Here is a 27572-nt window from a genome sequence, read left to right as displayed (position 1 = left end):
GTTCCTTTTGGTGCATTTTTAGATTGTTTATTTGAGATTTTTCTTGTTTGTTGAGATAGGCCTGTATCGCTATAAACTTCCCTCTTAGAACCGCTTTTGCTGTATCCCATAAATTCTGGCATGTCGTATTTTCATTTTCATTTGTCTCCAGGTATTTTTTGATTTCTTCTTTGATTTCTTCGTTGACCCAGTCGTTGTTCAGTAGCATTTTGTTTAATCTCCATGTATTTGTGGCTTTTCTGATTTTCTTCCTATAGTTGATTTCTAGTTTCATACCGTTGTGGTCAGAAAAGATGCTTGGTATTATTTCAATCTTCTTAAATTTATGGAGACTTGTTTTGTGGCCTAATATGTGATCAATCTTGGAGAATGTTCCATGTGCATTTGAAAAGAACGTGTATTCTTCGGTTTTTGGATGGAATGCTCTGTATATATCTACTAGGTCCATCTGTTCTAAGGTGTCGTTTAAGGCCAATGTTTCCTTATTGATCTTCTGTTTGGATGATCTATCTGTTGGTGTAAGTGGAGTGTTAAAGTCCCCTACTATTATTGTGTTACTGTCTATTTCTGTTTTTATGTCTGTTAATAATTGCTTTATATATTTAGGTGCACCTACATTGGAGTGCGTAGATATTTACAAGTGTTATATCCTCTTGTTGGATTGTTCCCTTGATCTTTATGTATTGCCCTTCTTTGTTTTCTTTTACAGTTTTTGTTTTAAAGTCTATTTTGTCTGATATGAGTACTGCTACCCCAGCTTTCTTTTCATTGCCATTTGCGTGGAGTATCTTTTTCCATCCCTTCACTTTCAGTTTGTGAGTGTCTTTAGGTCTGAAGTGTGTCTCTTGTATGCAGCATATATATGGGTCTTGTTTTTTTATCCAGTCAGCCACCCTATGCCTTTTAATTGGGGCATTTAGTCCATTGACGTTTAAAGTAGCTATTGATAAGTATGTACTTACTGCCATTTTTAACTTTTTATTTTTTTTTCCTCAGTGTTTAAGTAGTCCTTCTCTGTTCCTTACTTCTTCTATACAGAATTGATGGTCACTTTAGTTTGACCTCTGTCTGAAAGCTGTACTCTTTAACTACCCTCCTCCCTCCTTTTATGTTTTTGATATCATATCTAACCTCTTTTTTGTGCATTTGTATCCATTACGTTCTAATCGTGGAAATAGATAATTTTTCCTATTTCTGGTCTTCTCTTTTCCCCTTAAATCAGTCCCTTTAACATTTCTTGTAACACTGGTTTCTTGGTGACAAACTCCTTTAATTTTTGCTTATCTGGGAAAATTTTGATCTCTCCTTCCATTTTGAACGATAACCTTGCCGGGTAGAGTATTCTTGGCTGTAAGTTTTTTCCTTTTAGCACTTTAAATATATCGTGCCATTCTCTTCTAGCCTGTAAGGTTTCTGCTGAGAAGTCAGCTGATAGCCTTATGGGGTTTCCTTTGTATGTAACTTGACATTCTCTTGCAGCTTTTAGGATTCTCTCTTTATCTTTAATTCTGGACATTTTGATTATGATGTGTCTTGGTGTGGGCCTCTTTGGGTTTATCTTGTTTGGGGCTCTCTGTGCCTCCTGTACCTGGATGTCTGTTTCCTTCCTTAGGTTAGGAAGTTTTCATCTATTATTTCTTGAAATAGATTCTCTGCCCCCTTGTCTCGCTCTTCTCCTTCCGGGACACCTATAACACGGATGTTAGTGCGCTTGATGTTGTCCCAGAGGTCCCTTAGACTGTCCTCACTCTTTTTAATTCTTTTCTCTTTTACCTGTTCACCTTGGGTAATTTCTTCTAGTCTTTCTTCCAGCTCACTGATCCGTTCTTCTGTATCCTCTACTCTGCTTTTGAGTCCCTCTAATGAGTTTTTCATTTCCAGTATTGTATTCTTCATTTCTGATTGGTTCTTTTTTATATCTTCCATTTCTTTGTTGACATTCTCACTGAGTTCATCTATTCTTCTCCCCAGATCAGTGAGCATCCTTAACACTCTTAGTTTGAACTGTCAGGTAGGTTGCTCATTTCTGTTTCACTTAGTTCCTTTTCTGGGGTTTTGTCCTGTTCCCTTACTTGGAATGTATTCTTTTGCCTCCTCATTTTGCCTCTTTCCCTGTGCTTGTGTCTACGTATTAGGTAGGTCAGCTACGTCTCCTGCTCTTGGATAGGTGACCTTATGTAAGTGATGGCTTAGGAGGCTTCCAGTGTGCTTCCCTCAGTTCTCAATGTTCCAGGGGTGGCCCCTATGTGGGCTACGTGTGTCCTTCTATTGTGGCCTGTTAGCTCTCCCTATAGGCGCCCAGGGAGGCTGAGTTATGCTCCTGGCCAGCTGTTGTAATGCTCAGCTGCTTGTAGTTGTTGTGGGCCCTTCAGTCTCTTTATCAGGTGTGGGGAGCCCCAGCACAGTTGGCTGTAAGTTCTAATACCACATTTGTGTTGCAGTATTTCTTTTAAGTGAGTAGGCCCCCAGTGTGGCAGGTTGTTAGGCTCAGGGCCTTAGAATTGCTGTAAACCTCTAGCCTATTAGGTCTCTTGTCAGCTCTCTGAGGATTGCAGCTGGGTGGGGCTGGCCTCAGGCACAGGAGCACCCAATTGTTTCAGGCTTTGGAAGGTGGGGCAAACCTCCTATGTGGGTCTTTGAGAAGCACAAGTCTTCTGCAGCTGACAAGCCCTGCCGCCCAGAGGTCCACACACACAGTCAACACAGTCCTGCCCCGTGTGAGCGCCCCGACCTCCCCAAGCGGACCCAGTCTCTCCACGGCGGGAGCCCCACACACTCCGCCACCACCCCACACTCTCCACCCGCTCCTTGTGCACACCCTGCCCCGCTCAAGTCAGCTAAGTTGCCAGGCTGCAGAAAATCCAGTCACCAATCTATGCAGGCCCACACGTTGCCTGAGGGCTTGTTGTTAGGTGGGGCCAGTCTCTAGGGTGGGCTGCCTGCCTTGGCTGAGCTGGATTAAATCGGTGCTCTAGCGGGTGGAGCAGACCCTGGGCTAGCAGGTCTCAGGGAAAACTCCAATGGCGTCTGTGTCAGCACGCTCACACCAGGCCACAACAATGGCCGCCGCCAATGTCCCAGTCCCTGGAGAGGTCTCACCCCTCACCGAGATGCACTCAGGGCCTATTAGGTGAGTCTCTTGTCACCAAAGCAGTGTGCACCTTTCTTTCTGGTGATTTTAGGATGCTTTCTGGAACGGGTGAGTTTGTGCGCGGGGCCTTTAAGAGCCAGTTTTAGTTTCTTTGTGAACCGGGTTTTCTGGGGGTGCTCCCCAATGCTTTAGTAGCAGGCAAGGTCAGATATTATGCCACTGGTGTCGATTGTGCTGGGTCCACAAAATGCCCACAGCGGGGGCGCTCCCCGGCTCAGGGCCCCGCGCCTCCAGGGAGGCTGCGTACCTGTGAGCTGCTCCCGGCGGCCGTGGGCCTAGAGTTTTGAACACAGTGGGTCGTAATCCTGCCCTCATGGGGCTGCTAGAGTGGCCGTGTGCTTCCACCAACTCTTTATCTCCTACAGATAGGTTGAAATTTCTCATCTGCTGATGTTCTCCTAAATTGTCTTCAGGTTTCATTTTTTGCTAAGAGCTTTGTTTTATATGCATATGAAAAAAAAGTCACAGTTCCTCTGCAATGGAGGTAGCCACTGTGTTCTGAGATCTCCCAGGTCAGCTGCACATGGTGCTCTCAGATCAGTGCTGGGGTGGCCCACCTATGAACAGGAACCCTCCACAAAGCTGCTCTGACCGTGCTAACAGCAGACCTAAGGGCACCAGGGAATCCACTGCTTGGCACTGCTGGCTCACGGAATCCTTTTCCTGTTTCCAGTGCTGATGAACGATTTGATGCCACGTTCCACACCAACGTGTTAGTGAATTCTTCTGGACATTGCCAGTACCTCCCTCCAGGTAAGATCCATTTCCTTTGTCCTCCTACGTTAGGCAGTTTAAGCTAGGTTGGGGTACCAGTCTGGACAGTGCTCACATGAGCAGTGGGCTAGCTCTGTGCTCGGGGCATCCTTTGCCTCTGTTCACACCCACTCCCTCCTGCTTTCCATTCTCTGCTTGCACATATTTCCTGAACATGACAATGACATCTTCCTTCTTTTTGTCTTGGGATCATGGCTCAAGCTGTCTTTGTCAGCATGTGTCATTTGTTCTTATTTTCTGCCAACTAAAGCAAATCTCCCTTGTCAGGTAATTTCTTGCTCTCCTTACAACTTGCAAGCCAAACCCCCAGGCCATTTATGCCTCCGTTTCAGTGCACCATTTTCCTTCCACCAGGCTGGATATTTTAGCAGGTGCTGCTCTCGCGGTGTTGGGGGTGAGATGGTGAACTTGCTGAGCTGGCTTTTTGAATTCATGCATTAAAGAGCATGGCATGTTAGACACAAGATCTAGTGGTTTCAAAGGAGGGTTCATTAGTCACTTATTCCTGAATGAGCTTCTCTCCTCTTTCTAAACCAGTTGATGGTTAACTGCTTCCTAGGATTGATTCTTTTCCCACCAGCCCATCATTTCTATGGACTCACAGGGCCCCAGGCTGCTCAGGGGGTAGTCCACACTCGGGAAACATGGGCTTTATGGCCTTGAGGCATATGGATATTAACAGGTTTTTAAAAAGCTTTTAGATGACTTGATACATGTTCTTTTCCAGGATTATCTCCCCCACTGCAACTGTTTGGCTTAACTGCCTGCTCCCAGGCAATCTGCAACCACACCCACCTTGTCACCAACACACACACCACATGCACAGCGTACACCACACACACTCCACACATGCACACACCACACACACATCTCTCTCGCCAGCAGTCAGCCCAGTCTCATGCCTTCTGATTCCTCTCACAGCACACAGGAAAGCTGGCTTTGCCTTCTGGGTTATTGTTTACATGCTCATCCTCATTAGCAAGTGATGAGCGTCCCACGGACAGAATCTGTGTTTACTCACCTTAGAACCACCACTGATCAACCAGGTGCCTGGCCCACGCGTTAATGAACGAATGAATGAATGAATGAGTCAGTCATTGAACCTGTCAAGGCAGATACCTCCCAATAATGTTTGTATAGATTGAAGAACTCCAGGTTTTCTATCTTAAAGCATGTCTTTCCTTGCTACTTTTCCAGCCCTTTCTCCCCTCTCCAGGCCAAGCATGCTTCTTCCCAACAGCAGGCCCCTTCAGACTGGGGCTGTGGAATGTGTAGTCCATCACAGGTACATTCTTTTTCACCAGGCCTGTAAGTTGCAGCTTCTGTTATGAATGCAAATGACCTCCAGTAGTCATCAGTGTAGAAGAATATGTTGCTGCAGATTGTTTTGAAGGCTGACGCTATTTTCAGCTACAGGAGCAGTACTCCTGACCCCCGAGCTGCCTATGTGCAGCAGTCCCCTCTGGGGTTCTGTCCCTGCCTCCCGGTCTCCGTGGCGCTGGGAGCCTGGTCGGGACAGGACACATTGTGCTGTGACTGTGGGAGTTTCCCCTACATTGGCAGCAGCAGCGTGCTGTCTGGCTTGGGGTAGTGTAGAACTGATCTGGGATCCTTGTTCTGCCCGTGCAACTAAGCACAGGCAAAAAGAATGTTTTAGGTGCAAGCTTTGAAATAGAGACTTGATTATGAAGTGACTTTTTTTCCATTTCATATTTTTATTTTTAATAGCTTTATTGAGATATAATTTACATGTCATACAAGTCACCCATTTTAACTGCATGATTCAGTGATTTTTAGTAAATTCATAGAGTTGTGCCACCATTACCACAACCTAGTTTTAGAACATTTTCCTCATCCTGGAAAAATCCTTTTTACCTCTCTCCAGTTAATCTCCACCCTCACTGCCAGCCCCAGGCAACCACTGATTTGCTTTCCATCTCTAGAGATTCTCTTTCTCTGGTCATTTGATGGAAATGGAATAATACAGTTATGGAGTTAGATTTTCTACAAGCAATGTGGGTTTTGGGGGACCCAGACCATTGACAGGAGGGTAGTGTCTATAATGACTTCCAGATTCCTATGAACACTGGATATAATGCTTCAAATCATATTTAAGGAACTTGAGGGGATAGGAAGTTTATTATCCTTTCCCAACTTGGCTGTGGGGAGGAGGGGCTGTGTTTGCAAGGCTGCTGAGTCCCTTTCTTTGTTCATTCTTTCTTTAATTCCATAGCAGAAATTCACAGAGCACCTGCCCAGTCCCCACAAGCACTGGGACCGTTAGCTATTTGTGCCTACCACTGCCTTCCAGTCTTTCTCTGGGCAGGGAGGAGCACATGGGCATACATAGCTGGAGTGGGCTTATCTGGTCCCCTCTCGGTGACCTGCAGGATATTCACTTCCAACTTGTCCTAGCCTGGAGTTGCTTTTTCAGTGGAAACTCTTCCTTGTGTCCAAGCACTATCCAGCTCTTCAACTTAAACCCGTCAGTCCTTGTTTTAGTCTAGAATTCAGGCTAGTTAAAATTATCCTCCACATGTATTTCTGGATAACCAAGTGTTTTCTCAGTTGTAACCTAGGAAAATGCCCACCCTGTTCCCCACCCAACACACATACACACACACACGCACATGCACGCACACACTTTTCAGATTCTGTTTCTAAGCCCTCCATTATTTTTGTCAACTCTCTGAGATGTTTTTTTTACATTCTTTACTTTTCTCTTATTATTTAGAATGTGAAGATGCACATGCCTGGTAAGAGCAAGTTTACAGAACTCTGATTCTTTGCACAGAAATCCCTCAGAACAGTCTGCAACAGAGCATGTGGGTGTTGTCTTTGAATTTTAAAAGACAATGAAGCTTCAGCTAAGCTTCTTTTTAGAGATTTTTCCAAAAAGACCCAGCTTGTTCTAGACAGGTCTAGCTACAGTTTGGAGGGGCAGGACGGGCTGAAGTCCTCTGTGGTCACACACCCAGTCCAGAGGACCTTGTGCGCACATCGCCTTCTCTAGAAGGGAATATGAGTGGGCCAGAAAGATGTGTGCACAAAGCACCGAGTGAAAATACATGCAGAACATCATAAATAATGTATTATTTAACTGGCCAATCCTTTATCAGGCTAGTAAGCTTTTTACTTCACGAAGATTAGGCATTGCATGTTATGAACAGCCTTTGAGGATAGAGACCAAGGGACTGCCATGTATTTATTTGTTTAAAAAATTATTTTCCAGCTCTATTGAGGTATAGTTGACAAAATTATAATATTCTTAAAGTGTATTACATGAAGATTTAATATACATATACATTGTGAAATGATTTCCACAATCAGGTTAACTAAAACACCCATCACCTCACATAGTTACATTTTTTGTGTGTAGTGACCGCTCTACTCTTGGGCAAATTTCAAGTATACAATATTATTAACTATAGTCACCATGCTGCACATTAGATCCTCAAAACTTATCTCTCTTATAACTGAAAGTTTATACCTTTTTACCATCCTCTCTCCATTTCCCCCATGCCCAAGCCCCTGTCAACCACCATTCTGTTCTTTGTTTCTATGAGTTCGACTTTTTTTTTTCCTTCAGATTCTATGTACAAGTACTTCCATACAGTATTTGTCTTTCTGTGTCTGGCCTAGTTCACTTAGCAAAATGCCCTCCAGCTTCATCCACGTTGTTGCAAATGGCAGAGTTTCTTTATTTTTTAAGGCTTACTAATATTCCATTGTATGTTTATGCATATGTATATACATATATGTATATATAAATGTGATTGTTATGTATATTTTTATTTATCCATTCATCCATTGATGAACACTTAGGTTGTTTCCCTATCTTGGTTATTATAAATAATGCTGCAATGAACATGGGAGTGCAGACAACTCTTTAGATAGTGATTTCATTTCCTTTGGCTGTATACCCAGAAGTGGGATCAGTGGATCAGATGGTAGTTCTATTTTTAATTTTTTGAGGAACCTCCATACTGTTTCCATAATGGCTGCACCAATTCACATTCCCACCAACAGTGTGAGACTGCTGTGTATTGAAAGCACATCTCAGTCAGCTTGCATTTCGGTCTTCTGTTTCCATTGCCCATGTAGGCATATTCAAGAGCTCCTGCCATATTGACGTGCGCTGGTTCCCCTTTGATGTGCAGCACTGCAAACTGAAATTTGGGTCCTGGTCTTATGGAGGGTGGTCCTTGGATCTACAGATGCAGGAGGCAGATATCAGCGGCTATATCCCAAATGGAGAATGGGACCTTGTGGGTAAGCCCAGCAAAGACGTGAGACTAGCAGCCTAGAAGAAAGCTGCTTTATTCCTGTGCTAGCTTAAAAAGTCTGGGATTTTCCATTCTCATTTTCAGTGTGAGCATTTATTAGACCCTGCAGCATTCTCCATAATTTACTGAGAGCTATAGGATGAGAAACAAAAAACAATTAGAAAATTCGATGCTTTCCCTGAGGAACTTGCAGTTATGGTAAGGACACATTTAAACACAAGTCAGTGCTAGTAAAGGCATCCCTACGTTATTCGAATCTGCTCCATTCCTAAAATCAGGGTGGTCAGCACATTGCAGGTGATGGGAACCTATCTGTATTTGGTGATTTTAAATAGAAAAACAATTGATAATTGTGTAAAGTTTACAATGTATTATTTATAATCATGGTGTCTTAGTCCATTCAGGCTGCTGGAACAGAATACCATAGGCTGGGTGGCTTAACAACAGACATTTATTTCTCACGGTGCTGGAGACTGGAAAGTCCAAGATCAAGGTGCCGGCAGATTAGGTATCTGGTGAGGGCTCACTTCCTGGTTCATAGATGGCTGTCTTCTGGCTGTGTTCTCACATGGCAGAGGGGACTAGGGAGCTCTCTGGGGCCTCTTGTATAAGGGCACTAATCCCATTCATGAGGGCTCCCCCTCATGACCTAAGCACCTCCGAAAGGCCCCACCGCCTAATACTATCACTTTGGGTGATAGGATTTCAACATATGAATTTTGAGGGGGACACATGCAGTCTACAGCACATGTAATTCCAATCCATCAAAAAATATCTGCCAATTTGTTCAAATATTACTAACGTACTCTAAAATAACTCTATAATAAACCAGAAAGTGCTTATTCAGACAATGATTACTCAGTTTTTTAGCACTTAACAAACTCCATGGCTATGTTCATGTGTTATATCCATTAAAATAAACAAACAGGGTAATTTTATTCAAACAATGACCTCCTTTTCTCCCCCTCCCCATGGAGGAGTCCTGGGCAAGCGGAGTGAGAAGTTCTATGAGTGCTGCAAAGAGCCATACCCGGACGTCACCTTCACGGTGACCATCCGCCGCAGGACCCTCTACTACGGCCTCAACCTGCTCATCCCCTGTGTGCTCATCTCAGCCCTGGCCCTCCTCGTCTTCTTGCTCCCTGCAGACTCTGGGGAGAAAATCTCCCTTGGTAAGTGCCTGGATCTTTTGTGGGAGTCTGAGATGGGACGGGAGGGTCCTGCCTTGAGGTCAGCTCTGTAGGTCTCACTGTGAACAGCGCAGGGGCACGTCAGGGCTCCGGGTACGGAGATGTGCAGGGCCTGCTTGGTGCATCACACACTGGCCTCCTAGCCAAGGGCATCTCCCTGACACCACAGGCTTCTGATTTAGGCTCTGCTGGATGGCCGTGCCCTCCTGAGATACCATAGGATCCTCTGATCCCACACGGAGGATGGGAACGTCCAGGAAGGGACCGGTTCTCCCCTGGGGGCCTATGCTTTCTCCCTTCCTGCGACCCACCCTGTTCCTTGATGGCAACCAGCCAGCATCTGTTGTGGACAAGAAACAGTGTATTTAGTTTAGTATCAGCTTGCATTTGTATGTTGCCTCACACAGCGTAATTCCTTCTGATCGTCCAATAGGAAGATAAGAAAACTCAGATTTAGAATGGGGAAATGAGTTTCTTAGCATCTCAGAGTTACTAGCGATGATATTTAATACATGAAGAAATCATTCTCAAACACCTGTCTTCTGACTCTGAGGCTCAGGCACATTAAATGACTTATCCAAGGTCACACAGTTGGTAAGGAGCAAAGTCAAGACCGGATACCAGGCCTTCAGACTGCGTGTTTTCTTTTTCCCGCTACATGAAACTACCTCTCAATACTAATGTAATAAAGAAAATGAGAGATACTTGTGCGAAGTTCAATAATTCATTTTGTATTGTTCTTCTAAAGTTCTGGCTCCTAAACTTGTCTCCACCAGGGACTCCTCTGGGACTCTGATACATGACCTGGACTGTCCCCAGAAAAGTGCCCATGCCTATATGTGCAGAAAACCATGCTTTTGGTTTGAGGAAATCCACAGACCCCTCCCCCAACACCTCCCTAGTTCTTTGGATCTCAGGTTAGGAACCCAGTTGATGGACTTTAGGCCTCACCGTCTCTTCTGTCTCAGGCACCGCTGTGTGTTTGTGTTTCAGGAATAACAGTTTTACTCTCTCTTACTGTCTTCATGCTGCTGGTGGCTGAGATCATGCCTGCAACGTCCGACTCAGTGCCCTTGATAGGTAAGGCAAGAGTCAGGCTCCTCTCAAAGACATAGGCTTAGAGAGTGCCCAGGACTTCCTAGCACAGGGACGGAGCAGAAGCGTGTCCTCCAGGGCCCTGGAGAGCTGCACAGCCCCATTTTCTGCCATGAGGACATGACTTGCTTTAACTATTCAGAGTGACCCATGGCCTCTGCTCACCTGGGCACAGGTAAGGAGAACGAGGAGTCCAGCTTTGTGGTTTGTCTGTAAGGTGCAGAAATGCCCCCTTCCTCCCATAATTTTCCCCCTCACGCATGTTATGGGATCAGACATTTTACCACTAGAGATTCGTTACTTTAGCTTGTCATTGTTTTTCCACAAATCCTTTGCTAAAATGGGAGGAGCACACACTTTAACTCTCAGCCATTGTTTTCTGAGATAACTCGATGTCTCTGTATAAAGTTAAAGCATGTGAGGAGATGTGAAGAGGGCAAATATGTTTTGGCCAGATGTAAGGCATGACCGTCTGCCCAGGGAGGGACGACAGAAACGGGACAGCATCACTTGTTGGCGTGTGCTGCCCTGGATTGGAATAAGTAGGAGCATGCGGAGGGGTGCTCAGTGGTCTAGAAGTTAGGATCCATACTCTTACCACTGCAGCCAGGGTTCTGTTCCCGATCAGGGACCAGAGCTCCAAGCCAGTTGTGAGGACTGGAAGCAGACAGTCTGCCAGTGGGTATAGGTTTAATATGAGCGTCCCCACTCCCATTTGGTGGTGAAGGTCAGCCACAGGAATGCTGGAGTATATTACTCCTGTTGACCCATGCCACCTGAAGGCCGTCCTGTGTAGTTAACTAGGGACAGGCAGGAATGACGGAGCCTTACATGGAGACCCTCAGGCTTCACAAACTAGGAACCCAAGGCCCTTCATGTGCGTGGAACTCCCTGTATGTTACTACTTTGGCCAGAGGGACTGTTGGTATGAAAAGCCTTTGTAGGTGTCATATTTCTCTTACTACCATCCAGAGAGTGAGGAAGCACCTTTCAACTTGCCAGTCTGACCCGTTCTTTCTACCTTCCAACACATTTCTTCCAACAGAGACTGGCAGCAGAAAGCACCACTAATGGTGCAGTCAGCTGGCCCTGCTTTGACTGGGGAACCCACTGGGAAAGGCGAGGTTGATGCATAGCCCACGTCTAGAAGGATGGGATGCTGTTGGCCTCTGCCTGTGTTGTTGAGCTTTCAGCTGTGGTGTCCGTTCACACTGGATCCCTCCATAGGTCATTGCATTAGTCTGCTAGGGCTGCCGTAATAAAATTCCACACACTGGGTGGCTTACAGAACAGAAATTTCTTTGTTCACAGTTCTGGAAGCTAGAAGTCCAAGATCAAGGTGTCAGCAGGTTTGGTTTCTCCTGAGGCCTCTCTCCTTGGCTTGCAGATGGGAACCCTCTTGCTGTGTCCTCACATGGTGTCTCTTCTCTTTGTGCATCCCTGGTGTCTCTTTGGGTATCCAAATTTCCTCTTCTTATAAGGACACCAGTCAGACTAGATCAGGTCCCACTCAACCTCATTTTAAGTTAATCAGCTCTTTAAAGGCCCATTTCCAATACAGTCACATTCTGAGGTCCTGGGGTTAGAGCTTCAACATAAATTTTAGGGGGACACAATTCAGCCATAGCAGTCACCATTTGGTTCCCTCCCTTCCCCTTCTCGGGGATGCTAACTTTAAGTCTCAAATATCCACCTCTGGTAGCTCCTTGCAGGTATCTCCTGGTCTCCGTGGGAGAGCAGTGAGTTCCTGCCTGCCTGGAGAGCAGGAGGTGTTCTTAACCAGGTGTGTGGCCGTACACTTAGCCTCTGTACCAGGATGCTTTCTGCTTAGAGCTCAGACTCCTTGGGCAGACAGCCACACTGAGGATTTAATAGTCAGAGTTGCCAATTAAGGAGCGCCTCCCCCATGCCAGGCTTTCTCCTAGACCCTTGGCCCATATAATTGCTAATTCCTGCATCAACCCTGCAAAGAAGGCATTTCCATCCCTTTTGTTCTGGTGAAGAACCTGAGGCCTAGAGAGGCAGAGCAGCCTGTCCAAACTCAGAGATGGCAGCCAGTGGACCCGGGGTCGGGGAGCTCTTTCAGATGTTCCCTGCTGCTCCTCACTGGGGCCAAGGTAGAGAAACACATCTTTGCCCATCAGAGCTGAAGCTGATGTTCTCGGTCTGAAAGGTCACTGCTGCTGACCTCTTCCTCAGGCTGGACAACTAGGTGTTTCTCAATAAATGGGGCCAGATTCCTTTTCCACGCTGATACCCTAAGAGTCCAGGCCTGATAAGACAGCCAGGTGATGTCCAGGTTTGCCCGTGTTACGTCCCCAGAGCACATCTGTGGCCTGCAGTCATCAGCATGGTGACCATATCTTCACATCCAGTTGTTTTCAGTTCCGGTAACCATCCATGTGCTTTCTCGTTGGAACAACCTTATCACTATCCTGTGAGGTCTGTTAACTCTCACGGAAGGAGGAGGCAGACAGAGTTCACAAAAGTGAAGTCAGCTAGGCAACGGTACTCGCCAGGATGAGATAGGAAGGGAAATCTCTGTGCTCTAGGCTGGCCCCAGCCTGTTGGTCTGTGGGTGGGGGACTACAGGCCAGAGGCAGCCCTGCTCTGCTCTCAGGCTTTGCCACCCAGTCTCTGACCGCCAGAGAACATGGTCCGCCCAGCCCTGTGATGTTTGTGCCATGGAGGCCCTGGGTCTCACCCTGTGTCTGCTCTCTCTGCAGCCCAGTACTTCGCCAGCACAATGATCATCGTTGGCCTCTCGGTGGTTGTCACAGTGATTGTGCTGCAGTACCACCACCACGACCCCGACGGTGGCAAGATGCCCAAGTGGGTGCGTTCCTCCCACGTACCCCAAAGGAGGCTCCGCGGATGATTTATCTGTTTCAAAAATCCCCAAAAACAGCTAGCATTCCTAAACAAAGAGCTGTATTTCTTTGTGACTTCACCTAGCTAAATCTCTCTGCATAGAAGACAGGCGGTGAGCATACTCTTACGGTCCTGTGGACTGTGCTTACAATCTCACATTCCAGAGCGGGACTCACGTGCTGACTGCTCGTATATTTCGCTAGCACGGTGTTTTTGAAACCACTTTGTGCATGTACACTATGGAGAACTGTGCAGCGGTTGGAAGCAACAGACAAGATAAACACACAGCCACATGGTTGGATCTTCCAAACAGAATGAGGGGTGAAAAGAGTAAGACGTAGAGTGAGCTATGTAAGACTATATACATTCAGTACACATAGGAATGGAATTTAACCAAAACTTATAAAACTAAGTTTAGTAGTTAGCAGTGGGGAAGAGGGATGGGATGAAAGAAAATGGATGAAAAATGAACGATTGACTATAATAGCCTGTCATCTTAGCCCAGGCCACACCTGCCTGGCACCTTGCATTGTGATTTCTGCTGATGCTTACCCACCCGCTCCTTCAGAGTCCTTCAGAGTCCAGGGTCTGAAGCTCTACACCCACCCTCGCCTGACACTCAGGAAACCTTGATTAGGGCGGAGCAGGGCCTGGGCTTTCCCCACCTCACCGTGGGGGGAGAGGGCTGCCCCCACCCTACTTCTTACTTGAGCCTTGCAGACCTTCTTGTCTTCCTGTCCGGAGCATGTGGCCTAAGGACCATTGGGAGCTAAAGAAGCCCTCTCATGCCAAAATGCTCCTGTCTTTGGAGACCCATAATCTTGCATCCAAGTTCAGAAGGGCTCTAGAACTCACCAGCATGCTAAATGCAGCTGCAGGACGTAAGATGCGTTTCGTCAACCTCCAGGAACAGGGGAGTTCCTGGGCCTTCTAAAAATATTCATTGTGCGATAATTTAGTGACCCAGGAGTTACCTTAGGAAAGCCTGCATTTTAAAAAAAAAATGGCTTTACAAAGTTACTGTGTCCCCTTGGGTTCTTTTCCACGGCAAGTTCTTACACTTAATAAGGACCCTTTCTCATAGCTCATTGCATCAGCAGTGGAGTAAGCTCCTGGAAATGGTGCCGCCTCCCACAGGTCACATCTCTACAGTCCGTGGGCTTGTTTTGAGAAGCCCCCCCACCCCTGCTTAACAGTTGGGACACATTTTCACACGGTCACCTACGTTGTCATCTGATTTTATAATAACCCTAATCCACTTTCTGTCCATCAGTGTGTTTGAAGTAGGTAAGACATTTACATGTTTCAAAAGTCAAAATAAAAGTATAGTTATACATAAGGAAATCCTGCTCCCATTCCTGCCCCTCGCCCTGCTTCCACCACCAATATTGATAACCATTTTAATTAGTTCCCACTTTTTCCTTCTAGTGTTTATTTATGCAAATGCAAAAATATCAACACATCTTCTTTCTAATGTTTTGATTGACATAAAGATAAAAGAGTTAAGACATGAAGACCCAAAACCATTTTTAATGACCTGGTAGCATTTTACTGTTCCAGAAAAATCTTAATTAAGAGCTTATGCTAATTATTCAGCTCTCAGCACAAGAGCATGTTACAACCAATGGCTGCAAATGAAGTATCAAGCTCGTATGTTTCTCTCTCTCATTTTATCTAGCACACTGCATTTTTCTTTCTTTCTATGTGTATTTGAAGCATAAACAGCCTTCAAGGGACTTTTATTATGATCTGTTGCTATGAAGAAGATACTGCTGGGTGCAGTGGCATTATGTGACATTTGCACAGCCAGAAACAAAACTATAACCTAGCAGAAGAGGTCACAAACACAGTTTGATAAGTGCCAAGAGGATAATTTCATCTTTTGAGATGCTTCAGCCTTGAAAGCTAATGATTCAGGCCATGGGATTCAAAATAGACTTAGCTTGAGATGTGCCCCAGGGGCTGCGCAGACCCGCACGTGGCAGGAGAAGCACCGGGCACCTCTGCTCAGCTCTCTGTGTGCACGGCTGCCTCTGGGTTTGGACACACTCACTGCCCAGTGTGCTCCCTTGAGCACTGGCCCAGGCTTTCAGGTGCCTTCCAAGTCGTGGTTGGGCTAAAGTCACTGGAGGCTTGAAGGGAACCTAGTGGACCCTTTTCCAGATGAGGCTGAAGAAGTCTAAACATGTTAGGTGACTTGCTCACTAAGTGACACTGAGCCAATTTATTGGCCTCTTTGAGCTTCATTTTCTTTATCTGTAAAATGGGGGAATTATACTCGTTTCACAGAGCCCTGAGAGGCCCAAGTGAGATGGCATGTCTCATGAGCCATGTGTGGAGGGCCGAACTCACCCAAGGATTCACATGGGGCTCCTTAGTGATCATGGAAAACCCTCCAGGGTCTGCAGCCAGGCTTTCCAGGCTCTGGAGGTTTGCCTGTGGGATGTGGGCAGGGTATGTAGAGTGCCACCTTGCAGGAACAAAGGGCCATCTTTACAGCTGCAGTGAAATGCCTTCTTTTTCTTTTCGTTGCCTGTCTCCAGACTGGTCTGCCACAGTTATCTCTGATAAAATGTCATAAAAATGATTACCAAGAAAGTGTTGCAGACATGAACTTCACAATACTGCCTGCACTTACAGATGGGAATCATGCCTGCTATGCTGCTGGTGGAATTTGCCTACCATCACAAACCAAAATTAAAATGAAATCAGTATCTGGATAATTTCAGAGAAAGGGCCCGCTTTTCACATACTTGTCTAAATAGGCTTGCAAGTATGCTTTTTTTAACTGGAATTGAGGCCTCAGATGGCTCGCTTCTTTCCATTAGAGGCAAAAAACAAGAAAGTGATTTCTCTCCAGCATCTTCTACGCATGTAGGTAACATGTTTATAAAACACTTTAGATCAGAGGCCGGTAAACTATGGCCCTGCAGGTCAAATCCAGCCTACCACGTGCTTTTGCAAATAAAATTTTATTAGAAAATGGCCATGCCTGCTCCTTTACATGCTGTCTTTGGCTGATTTTGTACCATATCAGCAGAGCTGAGTAGTTGCAACAGAGACCTCTGGCCTGCAAAGCTAAAATATTTACTGTCTGGTCCTTTACAGAAAGTCTGCCAACCCCTGCTTCAGACTTTTCAAAGTACTTTCCCACAAACCGTCTCATTCAGTCTTCACTGCAGCCTAATGAGTTAGGTTAGAGGTTCCTAAACTTCTTTGGTTCATGTCACCTTTAGTGTCTCAGAGTTTTTTTCACAGAGCCCCTAAGGCAAAAGAAATACCTAACGGTTCTGGTTATTAAATAGGTCAAATCAACTTACTAAGTATTTATTCCTTGACAACTTAGCCCAACACAGCCTCTCAAATCTTCGGAGCACAGTACCCTCATTTTCTATTCCATGTTAACTTTCTTGGCTCTTGCTTTTTATCAGGACAACTTCAAAAACCTGCTTTGCAATGATATGACATCATTGCAAGGGATGGAGCATCTAATGTTGCAGTCTGAACCCCTTCAAGCTAGGTGTTCACGCAGTGTCTGACAAATGTCACCAGGTTGCCCTTGAAGAGTTAAAATCTTTCGGGCTCCCCTGTGAGTTTGCTGTGGCACACTGGGGTACCTCACAGGGAGTTGGGTATGATGGTTCCTGGTTACAGATGAGGAAGGATCAGAGAGGGAAAGTGACTTGCCCTGTTCACACAGCTCAGGGCTCTCTTTCCAAGACAGCCCTCTCCTCTCACGTGGCTGTCTTCCCTGAGATTGCAGTGTGCCTGCCAGGGAGAGAAATTCAACTGCTTCCCAGGGTAATTTTCTGCACTGATTTTATTCTTGCCTCACATTTGACTCCATGGTTGTAATGCATTGGTATTGCTTGCCTGTGTAAACTCACTTGGGACGGCGTGGGGGCCTGTCACCCCCAGGATCCAAGAAGTAGGGCTGGTAGCATAGGATCATCTTGCTATTGGGATCCACTGATGCACGCTTCCCAGCCGCTCCTAACACTCTGTTGTCTCCCCAGACCAGAGTCATCCTTTTGAACTGGTGCGCGTGGTTCCTGCGCATGAAGAGGCCGGGGGAGGACAAGGTGCGCCCGGCCTGCCAGCACAAGCAGCGCCGCTGCAGCCTGGCCAGCGTGGAGATGAGCGCGGTGGCGGGGCCGCCGGCCGCCAATGGAAACCTGCTCTACATCGGCTTCCGGGGGCTGGACGGCATGCACTGCGCCCCCACCCCCGACTCGGGGGTCGTGTGCGGCCGCATGGCCTGCTCTCCCACACATGACGAGCACCTGCTGCACGGCGGACAGCCCTCCGAGGGGGACCCAGACCTGGCCAAGATCCTGGAGGAGATCCGCTACATCGCCAACCGCTTCCGCTGCCAGGACGAGAGCGAGGTCATCTGCAGCGAGTGGAAGTTCGCGGCCTGTGTGGTGGACCGCCTGTGCCTCATGGCTTTCTCCGTCTTCACCATCATCTGCACCATCGGCATCCTGATGTCGGCTCCAAACTTTGTCGAGGCTGTGTCCAAAGACTTCGCTTAACTTGGTTCTGGTTCCCAGCGTGTAGGAAATGCAAAGATAGGCGATGTTGTTGGCTTGGAGAGAATTTGGGGTGCTAATCCTACAGCAGCATTAAACGTGAGGATGCCTATGTACTCTTAGCACTGTCAGTGATATCGGTTACAGTTTCCTTGTTACTTTCTGTAATAGGATCTCAGCACGTTTTTGTTTAATCTTCTCAGATGAGCTACTTGATATCCTTGGGACATCCTTGAGGGCAGCGGAACCACTGAGAGGTCATTTTTCCCTTTCCCCACTGCCTGGTGAGCTCTTCAGAGAGGTCCGGGTAGCGCAGGACTGCCAGGGGAGGCCTGTACAGCTGGTTTGCTTGCCTGCATGTCACTTGCCATGAAGGCCTACATGAAAATGCAACATATGCTTTTGCCTGTGTACAAACCTAGATTGAAACTAATAATAATAATAAACAAAACTCACTAAATCCATTCAAATAATTGACTAGTGAAAGGAAACTAAACTAAATTAAAACTAAAAACCTAACTGCTGGTTTTCCTTTAATTCAGTTTTGATATTTCTCTACCAAAGATGGTAGAAAGCAATAGTTTTATGCTATTTCTACATTAAAAAAAAAAAAAAAAAGCAAAGAGATATAGTTGGTCTTGTAAATTATGCTTTTACCTGCCTGATTTCTGCCAAACTACTCTGTGCGGGGAATCAGGAGGGACACAGGTGTGTGTCAGTTCTGAACTAGGACCAGACCCAGTAAAGTTGGAGATTTCTGTAGATCCCAGGTGACTCTCAAGCTTTCTGCTGCCCCCAGACACTGCGGAGTTGAGTGAGTCTGCTCTATTCTGCAAAACCTGAACAACAAATAGAGTTCTGTTAGAATTGCCAACTCAATGTAGTAGATAAAACTAAATTAAACCATCTATGTGTTTTAAAACAAAAATGCATTAGATGCTTCACATGTACTGGAGTTGATTAGTGTTAGAAATTCGTGGATCCAAACAAATGCATACATAAAGTGAAAGTTTTCTATGCTTTTTCTCCATGTGTCAGGGCCAGGGGACAGGGTCTGGGACCTCTTCTGGTTCCGGTTCCGTATGTGGCAGGAACCGGGGAGGGGATGGTGTGGCTGATGGCTTTCCTGGATGACAAGCCAGTGGCGGTCAGCGAAGGGGCTGGCAGGCTAACCGTGGCTGCACAGCCAGTAGCTCCAGTTTCTGGCTTTTGGGAATCTGCTTCTCCACAGCTCGTCCACCGCAGCTTCAGCCCAGAAATCCGGCTGAATGGGTGGATTCACTGGAGGTGTGTTTTGAAAGCAAGGGAAACTTTAATTTTAAACCTAAATGGTGACACAGTTTTCCAGTTAGATTATCTAGCTGACAGTAGTCACTTTGCCTCTTCCCATTCTTCTTATTTTTTAATGAGATCAGAGGGAGACACAAGAAAATCTCTTCTCTTGTTTCATCCAGTAACTGCTCAGAGCTCAAAACTATAGAAGGCTTTGAGCTCCTGGGATTCTTTAATTTCCTTCTAACCCCTGAGATGGGTACATCATGAGGGAGGATTAGATTTTCAGAGCAAAACAAATTGCATGCATTTCTCCAGTCATTTATTTCACTCATTTCTAGGTAATGCACATGGATTTGTTTGCACTGAGGAAGATGGAGGCTTGCGCATGCCCTGTGTGTGTATATGTGAGCGCCTGTGGACACCTTGTTTATGACAAGAAGCTTGATAAATAAGGGCATTCCAGCATCACACCATTTGGATCAGAGTGGTCCTCAGAGTTCACCCATTCTACATGGGATGGATGAATTAAATGCACAATATTATCTTTTCTTTTTGTTTTTTTTCTATTAATGTGTCTTTAGAAACAAGTGGAGTGTTTTGATATATAAAGAGAAAGCTTAATTTCCTATTGCTATCCAAAAATTGATCCCTACTGCATTTTTGCTTCAAAAAAACCAAACTGTTTTGGTTTTGTATTTTATACAGAAAAACATAAAAACAGCAAAAGTTTTTGACCACCCAAATAACTACTCTGCCATTTTAAAAAGTAAAAATAAGGAAGAGATACACACACACATAGAAAAGTGTGAATGGCTAAAATAAAGGCCTCCCACGCTGTTTTCTCGCCTCACAGGGACCACCAATGGGCTTCTGGGGAAAGGAAGAAAGGAAGGGAGGAAGGCCTGAAGAGGGAGGAAAGGGGCATGGAGAGACATTCCTCTTCTAGCACTCATGCTATGCTCGGAGCTCTACACCTTGCTTTCTTCGCTGAGTGTTTTATCTCAGAGATCTTTCCATACCAACACATAAAGATCTACCTCATTCTTCTTAATAGCTGCTTAGTGTTCCATTGTTTTGGTGGACTATAATTTCTTAGATTAGTCTTTTATTAGTGAACATGTAGAATATTTCCAGTTTTTATTTTTATACACAAATCTATGATTAGCATCCTTGTACTTATATCTTAGCATACTTTTGTGACTATATCTTGGTGTAAATTCCAACTTGGAAATGGAATTGCTGGATTTAAGGCTATGTACATTTAACGTTTTGGTAGATAGTACCAGATTATCCTCCAAAAACTGATCAGTGAATACACCTACCAAGAGTATAATGAAAGGGCCAATTTCTCAGCACTGGGTATTATCAAAATTTAATTTTTTTCCACTATGCTTGGTGAAAAATGATATTGCAATATTCTAATTTATTTTATTATGAGTGAAGTTGAACATCTTTTAAAATGTTTTTTGGTAATTTCAATTTTTGTAAATTGACGTCCTTTCCACAATTTTCAGTTGGGTTCTTCGGCTTTTTCTTAATTTGTGCACTTTGGAACCTTTCTGTCTATGTCTTGAAAATATTTTTATTTGTTTATTGTTTGTCTTTTGATGTTATTTATTGATTTGTTTATTGCCATATAGAAAGTTTAAAGTTTTATGTTGTCAATTTATCCATATTTTCCTTTGTAGATCGTGGGATTTGTTTCCAGTTTTAAAAGGCCTTCCCCATTCTGAGACTATAAATAAACTTACTCATATTTTCTTCTAAAACCTTATGGTTTCATTTGTTTACCTTTACATCTTCTAACTCTCTGGAATTCGTTTGTTGCAGGAAATGGAGGTAAAGATGCATTTAGTTCCCTCTAAACGGTTGGTCAGTTCTGCCAACAAAATATATAACAGCGCATTCCCATAATACAATTATAATCTTTTCTCCCTGTTCAAAATGCCACCTTCCTTGTAAACTAAATTCCTTTAAGTGTTTGGGTCTATTTCTGTTTTATTGATGTATCTCTCTATGAATGTCTTTAATTTCTGAGGCTTTATTCATATTAGTGTCAATAATTCATGTTTGTATTAACATTTCCAAGTTAACAGTCCCCTCAACACTCTGTCTCTCTCTCACACACACATACACACATACATCTTTTTTTCAAATTGGGGTCACAATGAATTTGTAGATTAATTGGATCTTCCTATTCAAGAATACTGCAATCTAGAGTGATAAGAAAAACAAAAGTTGTGTTTTTTCATTCCACAAAAAAGGACTTTGTTTTTCTGACTTGCTGCCTAGGCATTTTACAGCATGACAACCCTGCTCACGTAGGACCTACGTTTAGGATGCCCGCCATAAATTCCTGCTTTGTTTTTCCAGCGCCTTTTAAAATAACCACTTAGAGTTAAGCCTGGGAAAGGTTAGTGACCTCCACCCCAACCATCTTCTAAGTAATAGGTACTTGCTACCCTGCTCTCTATCTCCTGCTTGTTCTTGACCTGGGAATGAAGGCTGCCCTTTCCCTGGCTCATTGCACCCCCTCGGTTCCTGGGGTTTGTAGTAAGTCTTGTGACTCTGCTTCCCTTGTGGGGGTATATTGAAACTGTGCCTTCAATCAAAAAGACCCCACGGGTTTCACTTCCCCAAAGCAGGAGCTTGGATGCTAAGGCAACTACCTAGCGACCTCTGTAGGTGGCTTGTGCCCGGCCATTCAGCAGGTCATAATCTGCATACTCTTAATTCAATACACCAGCTCTGGCTTCTCAACACACTAAACTTTTACTCAAATCTAATTTTATGTCACTCAGTAGAGTTTTCATGGTTTTGTTCAAACAGGTCCTATGAATTTCTTGTTGTATATGTCTAGATTTTTTATCATTTGGCTACAATTTTCAATGAAATGATTTCTTCCATTTTATTTGCTAATTGGATGTATAGGAAAGTAGTTTATTTTGTATATCAATGTCATAATCAGCCACCATAATTGTGATTTCTTATTGTTTTTAAGATTTTCTTTTGCCTCCTTCTTTTTAATAATTTCCGTTATTTCTTTCTCTTAGCCAACTGCATTTGAGAACAGTGTTAAAAATAGTGATTCAGGTGGCATAGCTATCTTGTTCCTGACGATCTTGGGATGGTTTAATGTCTTAGCATTTAACTTGCATGAACACGTGTATTTTCCTTGTCATAATAAAAAAGTATTTGTGTGTTCTCAAACTATTATGGCTTTCTGGGGAAACTGTAGATGTTAGATTTTTGTCACAGCATTCTCAGTATCCATGGAGATAATCAGAAGGTTTTCGCCTTTGCTCTATTAGTATGTTGTATTATATTAATAGATTCCTTAAGACCAAACCACTATATGTTCCTGAGATGATCCCTACTTATGATTTTTGCTATCAATATACATAATTAAGATTAATCATCCTGCAGCTTGCTTTTGTATGCTAAACAAAGAAACAAACAAAAAGAAACAAAATCTCTATATTCTGCAACCATTTACTTGGTTTTAGAATCATCTTCTACTTAAATGTAAAAGTATTCACCTGTGGTTGGTCTGAGCATCCACTGGTATGTTTCTGGATTTCTTCCAATGGACGGCTTAGGTTCTCCAGCACTTCTGCAGTTAATTTTAGTTACTTTTTTTTTTAGAAAATTAATTTCAATCAATTTTTCAGCGTATTTGCGTGGTTTTGCAATATAGGCACTTAGCATTTTTTAATTGCCTCCGTATTTGTAGTTATTTCTCTGTTTTTCATTTTTAAATTTTGTGCATTTCTTCTGTTTTTATTGATTTGGCTTGCCAAGAATTTTATTTTTTTATATTTTCAGATACTGAACTCTTAGATTTATTCATCAGTTTGGGGAACTGGCTGCAACCTGTTGCCCTTGGGCTGACTCAACCCTTCCTGGGACAGCAGGCAAGCTATGCTGTGGGAGCCACAGCTGGGAGGAGCCGCCTTCCCAGTGAGGTCCCGGGCCAGGACTGAAGCTTCACCTGGCAGTGGGAGCCAGAGGGTTAAACCAGGCTAGGCAGCACAGATGTGTCACATGTGGCCAGTCATTCCACTCATGTGACCACAGTTAGATGGAGAACAGACCGACTCAAAGCTTTAACCAGAAGCTGTCTTGAGGCTCAGGCCTCTGGAAGTAACCCTTTCTCACTTAATTTAATGTTCTCTCATTACTTCATTCTTTGTGGCCCAAACCCTCCCCAATCCTCCCTAGACCTGACCTTACTGCGCATGGATTCTTTTCTAATTGCCGTTTACTTAATTTGCATATGAGTTTGACTTTCTAATGTCAGAGCTTATCATAACACACTGCCTGATGTCATGGCACCAGGGTCCTGTCTGCGGTTTCAGTCTGCATGAACTCTCGTGGTCAAACCTCATGGTGTCCTCTGCACAACCCCGCCTTGGGAATCACAGGAATGCAAACATTCCACAATTCTGCCCACTTCTTCACCCTTTCTTGTCTGTCTCTCCAGTTTAAAATTTTATGCTCTTTCCTAAATTTCATTTTTTTCTGCTAAAACCTTATTGCCAGTCCCTCTTCTGCTGTGTTAGACTTCTGTAAATTTACCTTCTAACAAATACTGCCCATCTACAAATTCTACTGATATGTTTAATTCTTAAATTTATGCTTTTATTTTTAATATTTCAGTCTTCTCCTTGACTCTTTTTTTTATGTTTAAGACTTTATTTTTTAGAGCAGTTTTAGGTTCACAGCAAAATTGCGGAAGGTACAGATACCCCCTCCTCACACACATGCATAGCCTCCCCTATTAACATCCCCCACCCAAGTGGTGCATTTGTACAACCGATGAACCTACATTGACACATCATAATCACCCAAAGTCCGTAGTTTACCTTAGGGTTCACTCTTGGTGTTGTACATTCTATGGGCTTGGACAAATGTATAGTGACATATATCCACCATTATAGTATCATACAAAAAGTTTCACTACTCTAAAAATCCTCTGTGTTCCACCTATTCGTCCCTCCCTCCCCCCAACTCCTGGCAACCACTAATCTTTTTACTGTCTCCATAGTTTTACCTCTTCCAGAATGCCATATAGTTGGAATCATACAGTAGGTAGTCTTTTCAGATTGGCTTCTTTCACTTAGTAATATGCATTTAAGGTTCCTCTATGTCTTTTTATGGCTTGATAACTCATTTCTTTTCAGGGATGGATAATATTCCATCATCTGGATATACCACAGTTTATTTATCCATTCACCTACTGAAGGACATCTTGATTGCTTCCAAGTTTTGGCAATTATGAATAAAGATGCTATAAACATTCATGTACAGAATTTATCCAGACATAAGTTTTCAGTTCTTTTGAGTAAATACCAAGGAATGTAATTGCTGGATTGTATGGTAAGAGTATGTTTAGTTTTGTGAGAAACTATCTTCCAAAGTGGCTGAACCATTTTGCATTCTTAGTAGCATGAATAAGAGTTTCTGTTGCTTCCCTTCCTTGCCAGCATTTGGTGGTGTTGGTCTTCCAGATTTTGACAATTATAATAGGTATGTACTGGAATCTCATTGTTGGTTTAATTTTCATTTCCCTGATTACATATGAGGTGGAGCATCTTTTCATATGCTTATTTGCCATCTTTATATCTTCTTTGATGAGTTGTTTGTTAAGGTGTTTGGCCTGTTTTTTAATTGGGTTGTTTGTTTTCTTACTGTTGCATTTTAAGAGTTCTCTGTATGTATTGAATAGCAGTCCTTTATCAGATGTGTCTTTTTCAAATATTTTTTCACAGTCAGTGACTTGTCTTTTCATTCCTTGATGTTGTCTTTCACAAAGCACAGGATTTGCATTTAAGTGAAGTCTACTCTATCAATTATTTCTTTCATGGATCACACCTTTGCTATTGTATCTAAAAAATCATCTCCATACCCAAGGTCATCTAGCTTTTCTCCTCTGTTATCTTCCAGGACTTTTATAACTTTGAATTTTACATTTAGATCTATTTCAAGTTAATTTTTGGACAGTGTAAAGTCTATGTCTATATTCATTTTTGTTCATGTGGATTTCCAGTTGTTCCAGAACCATTTGTTCAAAAGACTATGTTTGCTCCATTGTATTGCATGTGGATGTTCAGTTGCTCAAACATTATGTGTGGAAAAAACTATCCTTTCCCCTTTCAATTGCCTTTGCTCCTTTGTCAAAGATCAATCGACTATACGTATGTAGGTCTATTTCTGGGCTTTCTATTCTGTTCCCCTGGGGCCCATTTTGGTTCTCTGTTGTGTTCTATTTGTCTATTCTTTTGATAATATCACAATGTTTTGATTAGTTAGCTTTACAGTAAGTCTTGAAGTTGATCCTCTATTTAAAAAATATTCTATGTATTTTTTGTTTGTTTATTGCAGTTACATTGGTTTATAACGTTGTATAAAGTTCAGGTGTACATCATTATACTTCTATTTCTGCATAGATTACATCATATTCACCACCCAAATACTAATTACAACCCATCACCACACACTTGTGCCGAATTATCCCTTTCGCCCTCCTCCCTCCCTCCTTCCCCTCTGGTAAACACCAATCCAATCTCTGTCTCTATGTGTTTGTTTGTTGTTGTTATTATCTACTACTTATTGAGGGAAATCATATGGTATTTGACCTTCTCCCTCTGTTGGAGAGGATGTGGAGAGAAGGGAACTCTCACACACTGCTGGTGGGAGTGCAAACTGGTGCAGCCACTATGGAAAACAGTATGGAGATTCCTCTATGTATTTTTAATTGTGGTAAAATATACATAACATAAAATTACCATTTTAACTATTTTTAAGTATACAATTCAGTGGCATTAAGTGCATTCAAATTGTGTAACCTTCACCACCATGCTTCTCCAGAATTCTTTTCATCTTGCAAAACTGAAACTCTGTACCCATTAAACACTAACTCCCCATCCCCCATCAGCCCAGACCTTATCAACTACCATTCTACTGCCTGTTTCTATGAATTTGATTATTCTAGGTACTTCATATGAGTGGAATCGTGCAGTACTTGTCCTTTTTGTGACTGGCTTATTCCAATTAGTATAATGTCCTCAAGATTCATCCAAGTTGTAGCTTCTCTCCTACTTCAATTGTTTATTTTGTTGGTGTTTTTCTAAACTTCAGTAGATACCTAGTTCATTTAATTCTATTTATTCTGATTTAATCATATAAGTACTTTTGGCTCTGAATTTTCTTCTCATCAAAGCTTTTCCAACAGTCCATCTGTTTTGATATGTAGTGCTTTTATTATCTTCATTTGCTAGATATTCTATAAGTTCAGTTTTGATAACTTCTTTGAACTGAGCTTTTGTGAGTGTTTAAAAATTTCCACATTGTTGTAAAAAGTTAAAAATTCATTTCTAATTGTATCACAGTGTGCTTTGAGCATCATATATTCTATACTACTGCTAATATTTATAATTTATTAATGTATATTTTGAGGAATTTTTTAGTATATAATCAGTTCATGCAAATGAGTCCTTCCCAGACTATGACCTTGGAGTCCTATCCTTTGACATTGACTTATTGGAGCCAGGCAGGAGGCTACACTTCCTATTAGCAGTACTCCTCTTTTAGTTTTCCTCCCTTTCACTCTATGATATTTATTAATTAATAACATATTTTAATTCTAATCTAAATATTTACCTTGTATTCACAATCGTCTGCTTTTAAAATCAGGACCCCAGATATCTTTTTCTGAGTGCATGCCTAGTATATCCTCACCCATAAGTTTTAATTTTTTGTTTATTGCAGTAACATTGGTTTATAACATTGTATAAATTTCAGGTGTACATCATTATACTTCTATTTTTGCATAGATTACATCATGTTCACCACCCAAATGCTAATTACAACCCATCACCACACACGTGTGCCAAATTATCCCTTTCGCCCTCCTCCCTCGCCCCTTCCCCTCTGGTAATCACCAATCCAATCTCTGTCTCTATGTGTTTGTTTGTTATTGTTATTATTTACTACTTAATGAGTGAGATCATACAGTATTTGAATTTTTAACCTTTTTTGAGTCACTTTGGTGTAGATTTATCTTGAATATGCATTTACATTTTAATACAACTGATGTTTTTGGTTCTAATATTATTTTTCCTTAAATAATTTCTGTGGTTAATATTTCTTTTGCATCCTATGTTTTGGGTTTTCTTTCTTTCTCATCCTTTGGGTGTATGTGTATTCCTTTTGTTAAAATGGAAAATTTATTATTTTGTCTGTGTTTAAAGCGGTTACCTACATACCCTTACGTACTATAATTAAACCAATATTTCATGTTTTATCAACCTGAACCTGTTTCTAGTTTTTCAAATGTTCTGCAATGGTGAGTTTTTGGTCCTAAATTTGTTTCCCAAGTTCTGCAGTTTACCTTTCA

General features: G+C 43.1%; 1 protein-coding gene across 5 annotated transcripts in view; it reads left to right on the top strand.

The window, feature by feature from the left end:
- The window catches only part of LOC101408132 (neuronal acetylcholine receptor subunit alpha-7), a 115711-nt gene extending 94792 nt beyond the window's left edge, over nucleotides 1-20919 (top strand). The window contains exons 1-7 of one of the 5 annotated variants that reach the window (XM_087428822.1): nucleotides 2967-3130; nucleotides 3825-3904; nucleotides 8030-8197; nucleotides 9189-9383; nucleotides 10395-10481; nucleotides 13223-13332; nucleotides 17384-20919. In XM_087428822.1, coding sequence (XP_087284948.1) covers nucleotides 3021-3130; nucleotides 3825-3904; nucleotides 8030-8197; nucleotides 9189-9383; nucleotides 10395-10481; nucleotides 13223-13332; nucleotides 17384-17902 — 1269 coding nt within the window. In that variant the 5' untranslated portion in view covers nucleotides 2967-3020 and the 3' untranslated portion in view covers nucleotides 17903-20919. Of the gene's footprint in view, nucleotides 1-2966; nucleotides 3131-3824; nucleotides 3905-8029; nucleotides 8198-9188; nucleotides 9384-10394; nucleotides 10482-13222; nucleotides 13333-17383 lie in introns of those variants that run through there. The other 4 variants (XM_087428819.1, XM_004431871.2, XM_087428821.1 and 1 more) reach the window with 4 other exon arrangements.
- The last annotated feature ends 6653 nt before the right edge of the window (nucleotides 20920-27572 follow it).

The sequence above is a fragment of the Ceratotherium simum genome, chromosome 3, assembly GCF_057802395.1.
Source record: "Ceratotherium simum simum isolate JZ-2026a chromosome 3, ASM5780239v1, whole genome shotgun sequence".
In the NCBI taxonomy this organism is placed as follows: domain Eukaryota; kingdom Metazoa; phylum Chordata; class Mammalia; order Perissodactyla; family Rhinocerotidae; genus Ceratotherium; species Ceratotherium simum.
The sequence above is the reverse complement of the archived record's forward strand: the minus strand, read 5'-3'. Positions and strand labels throughout refer to the sequence as shown.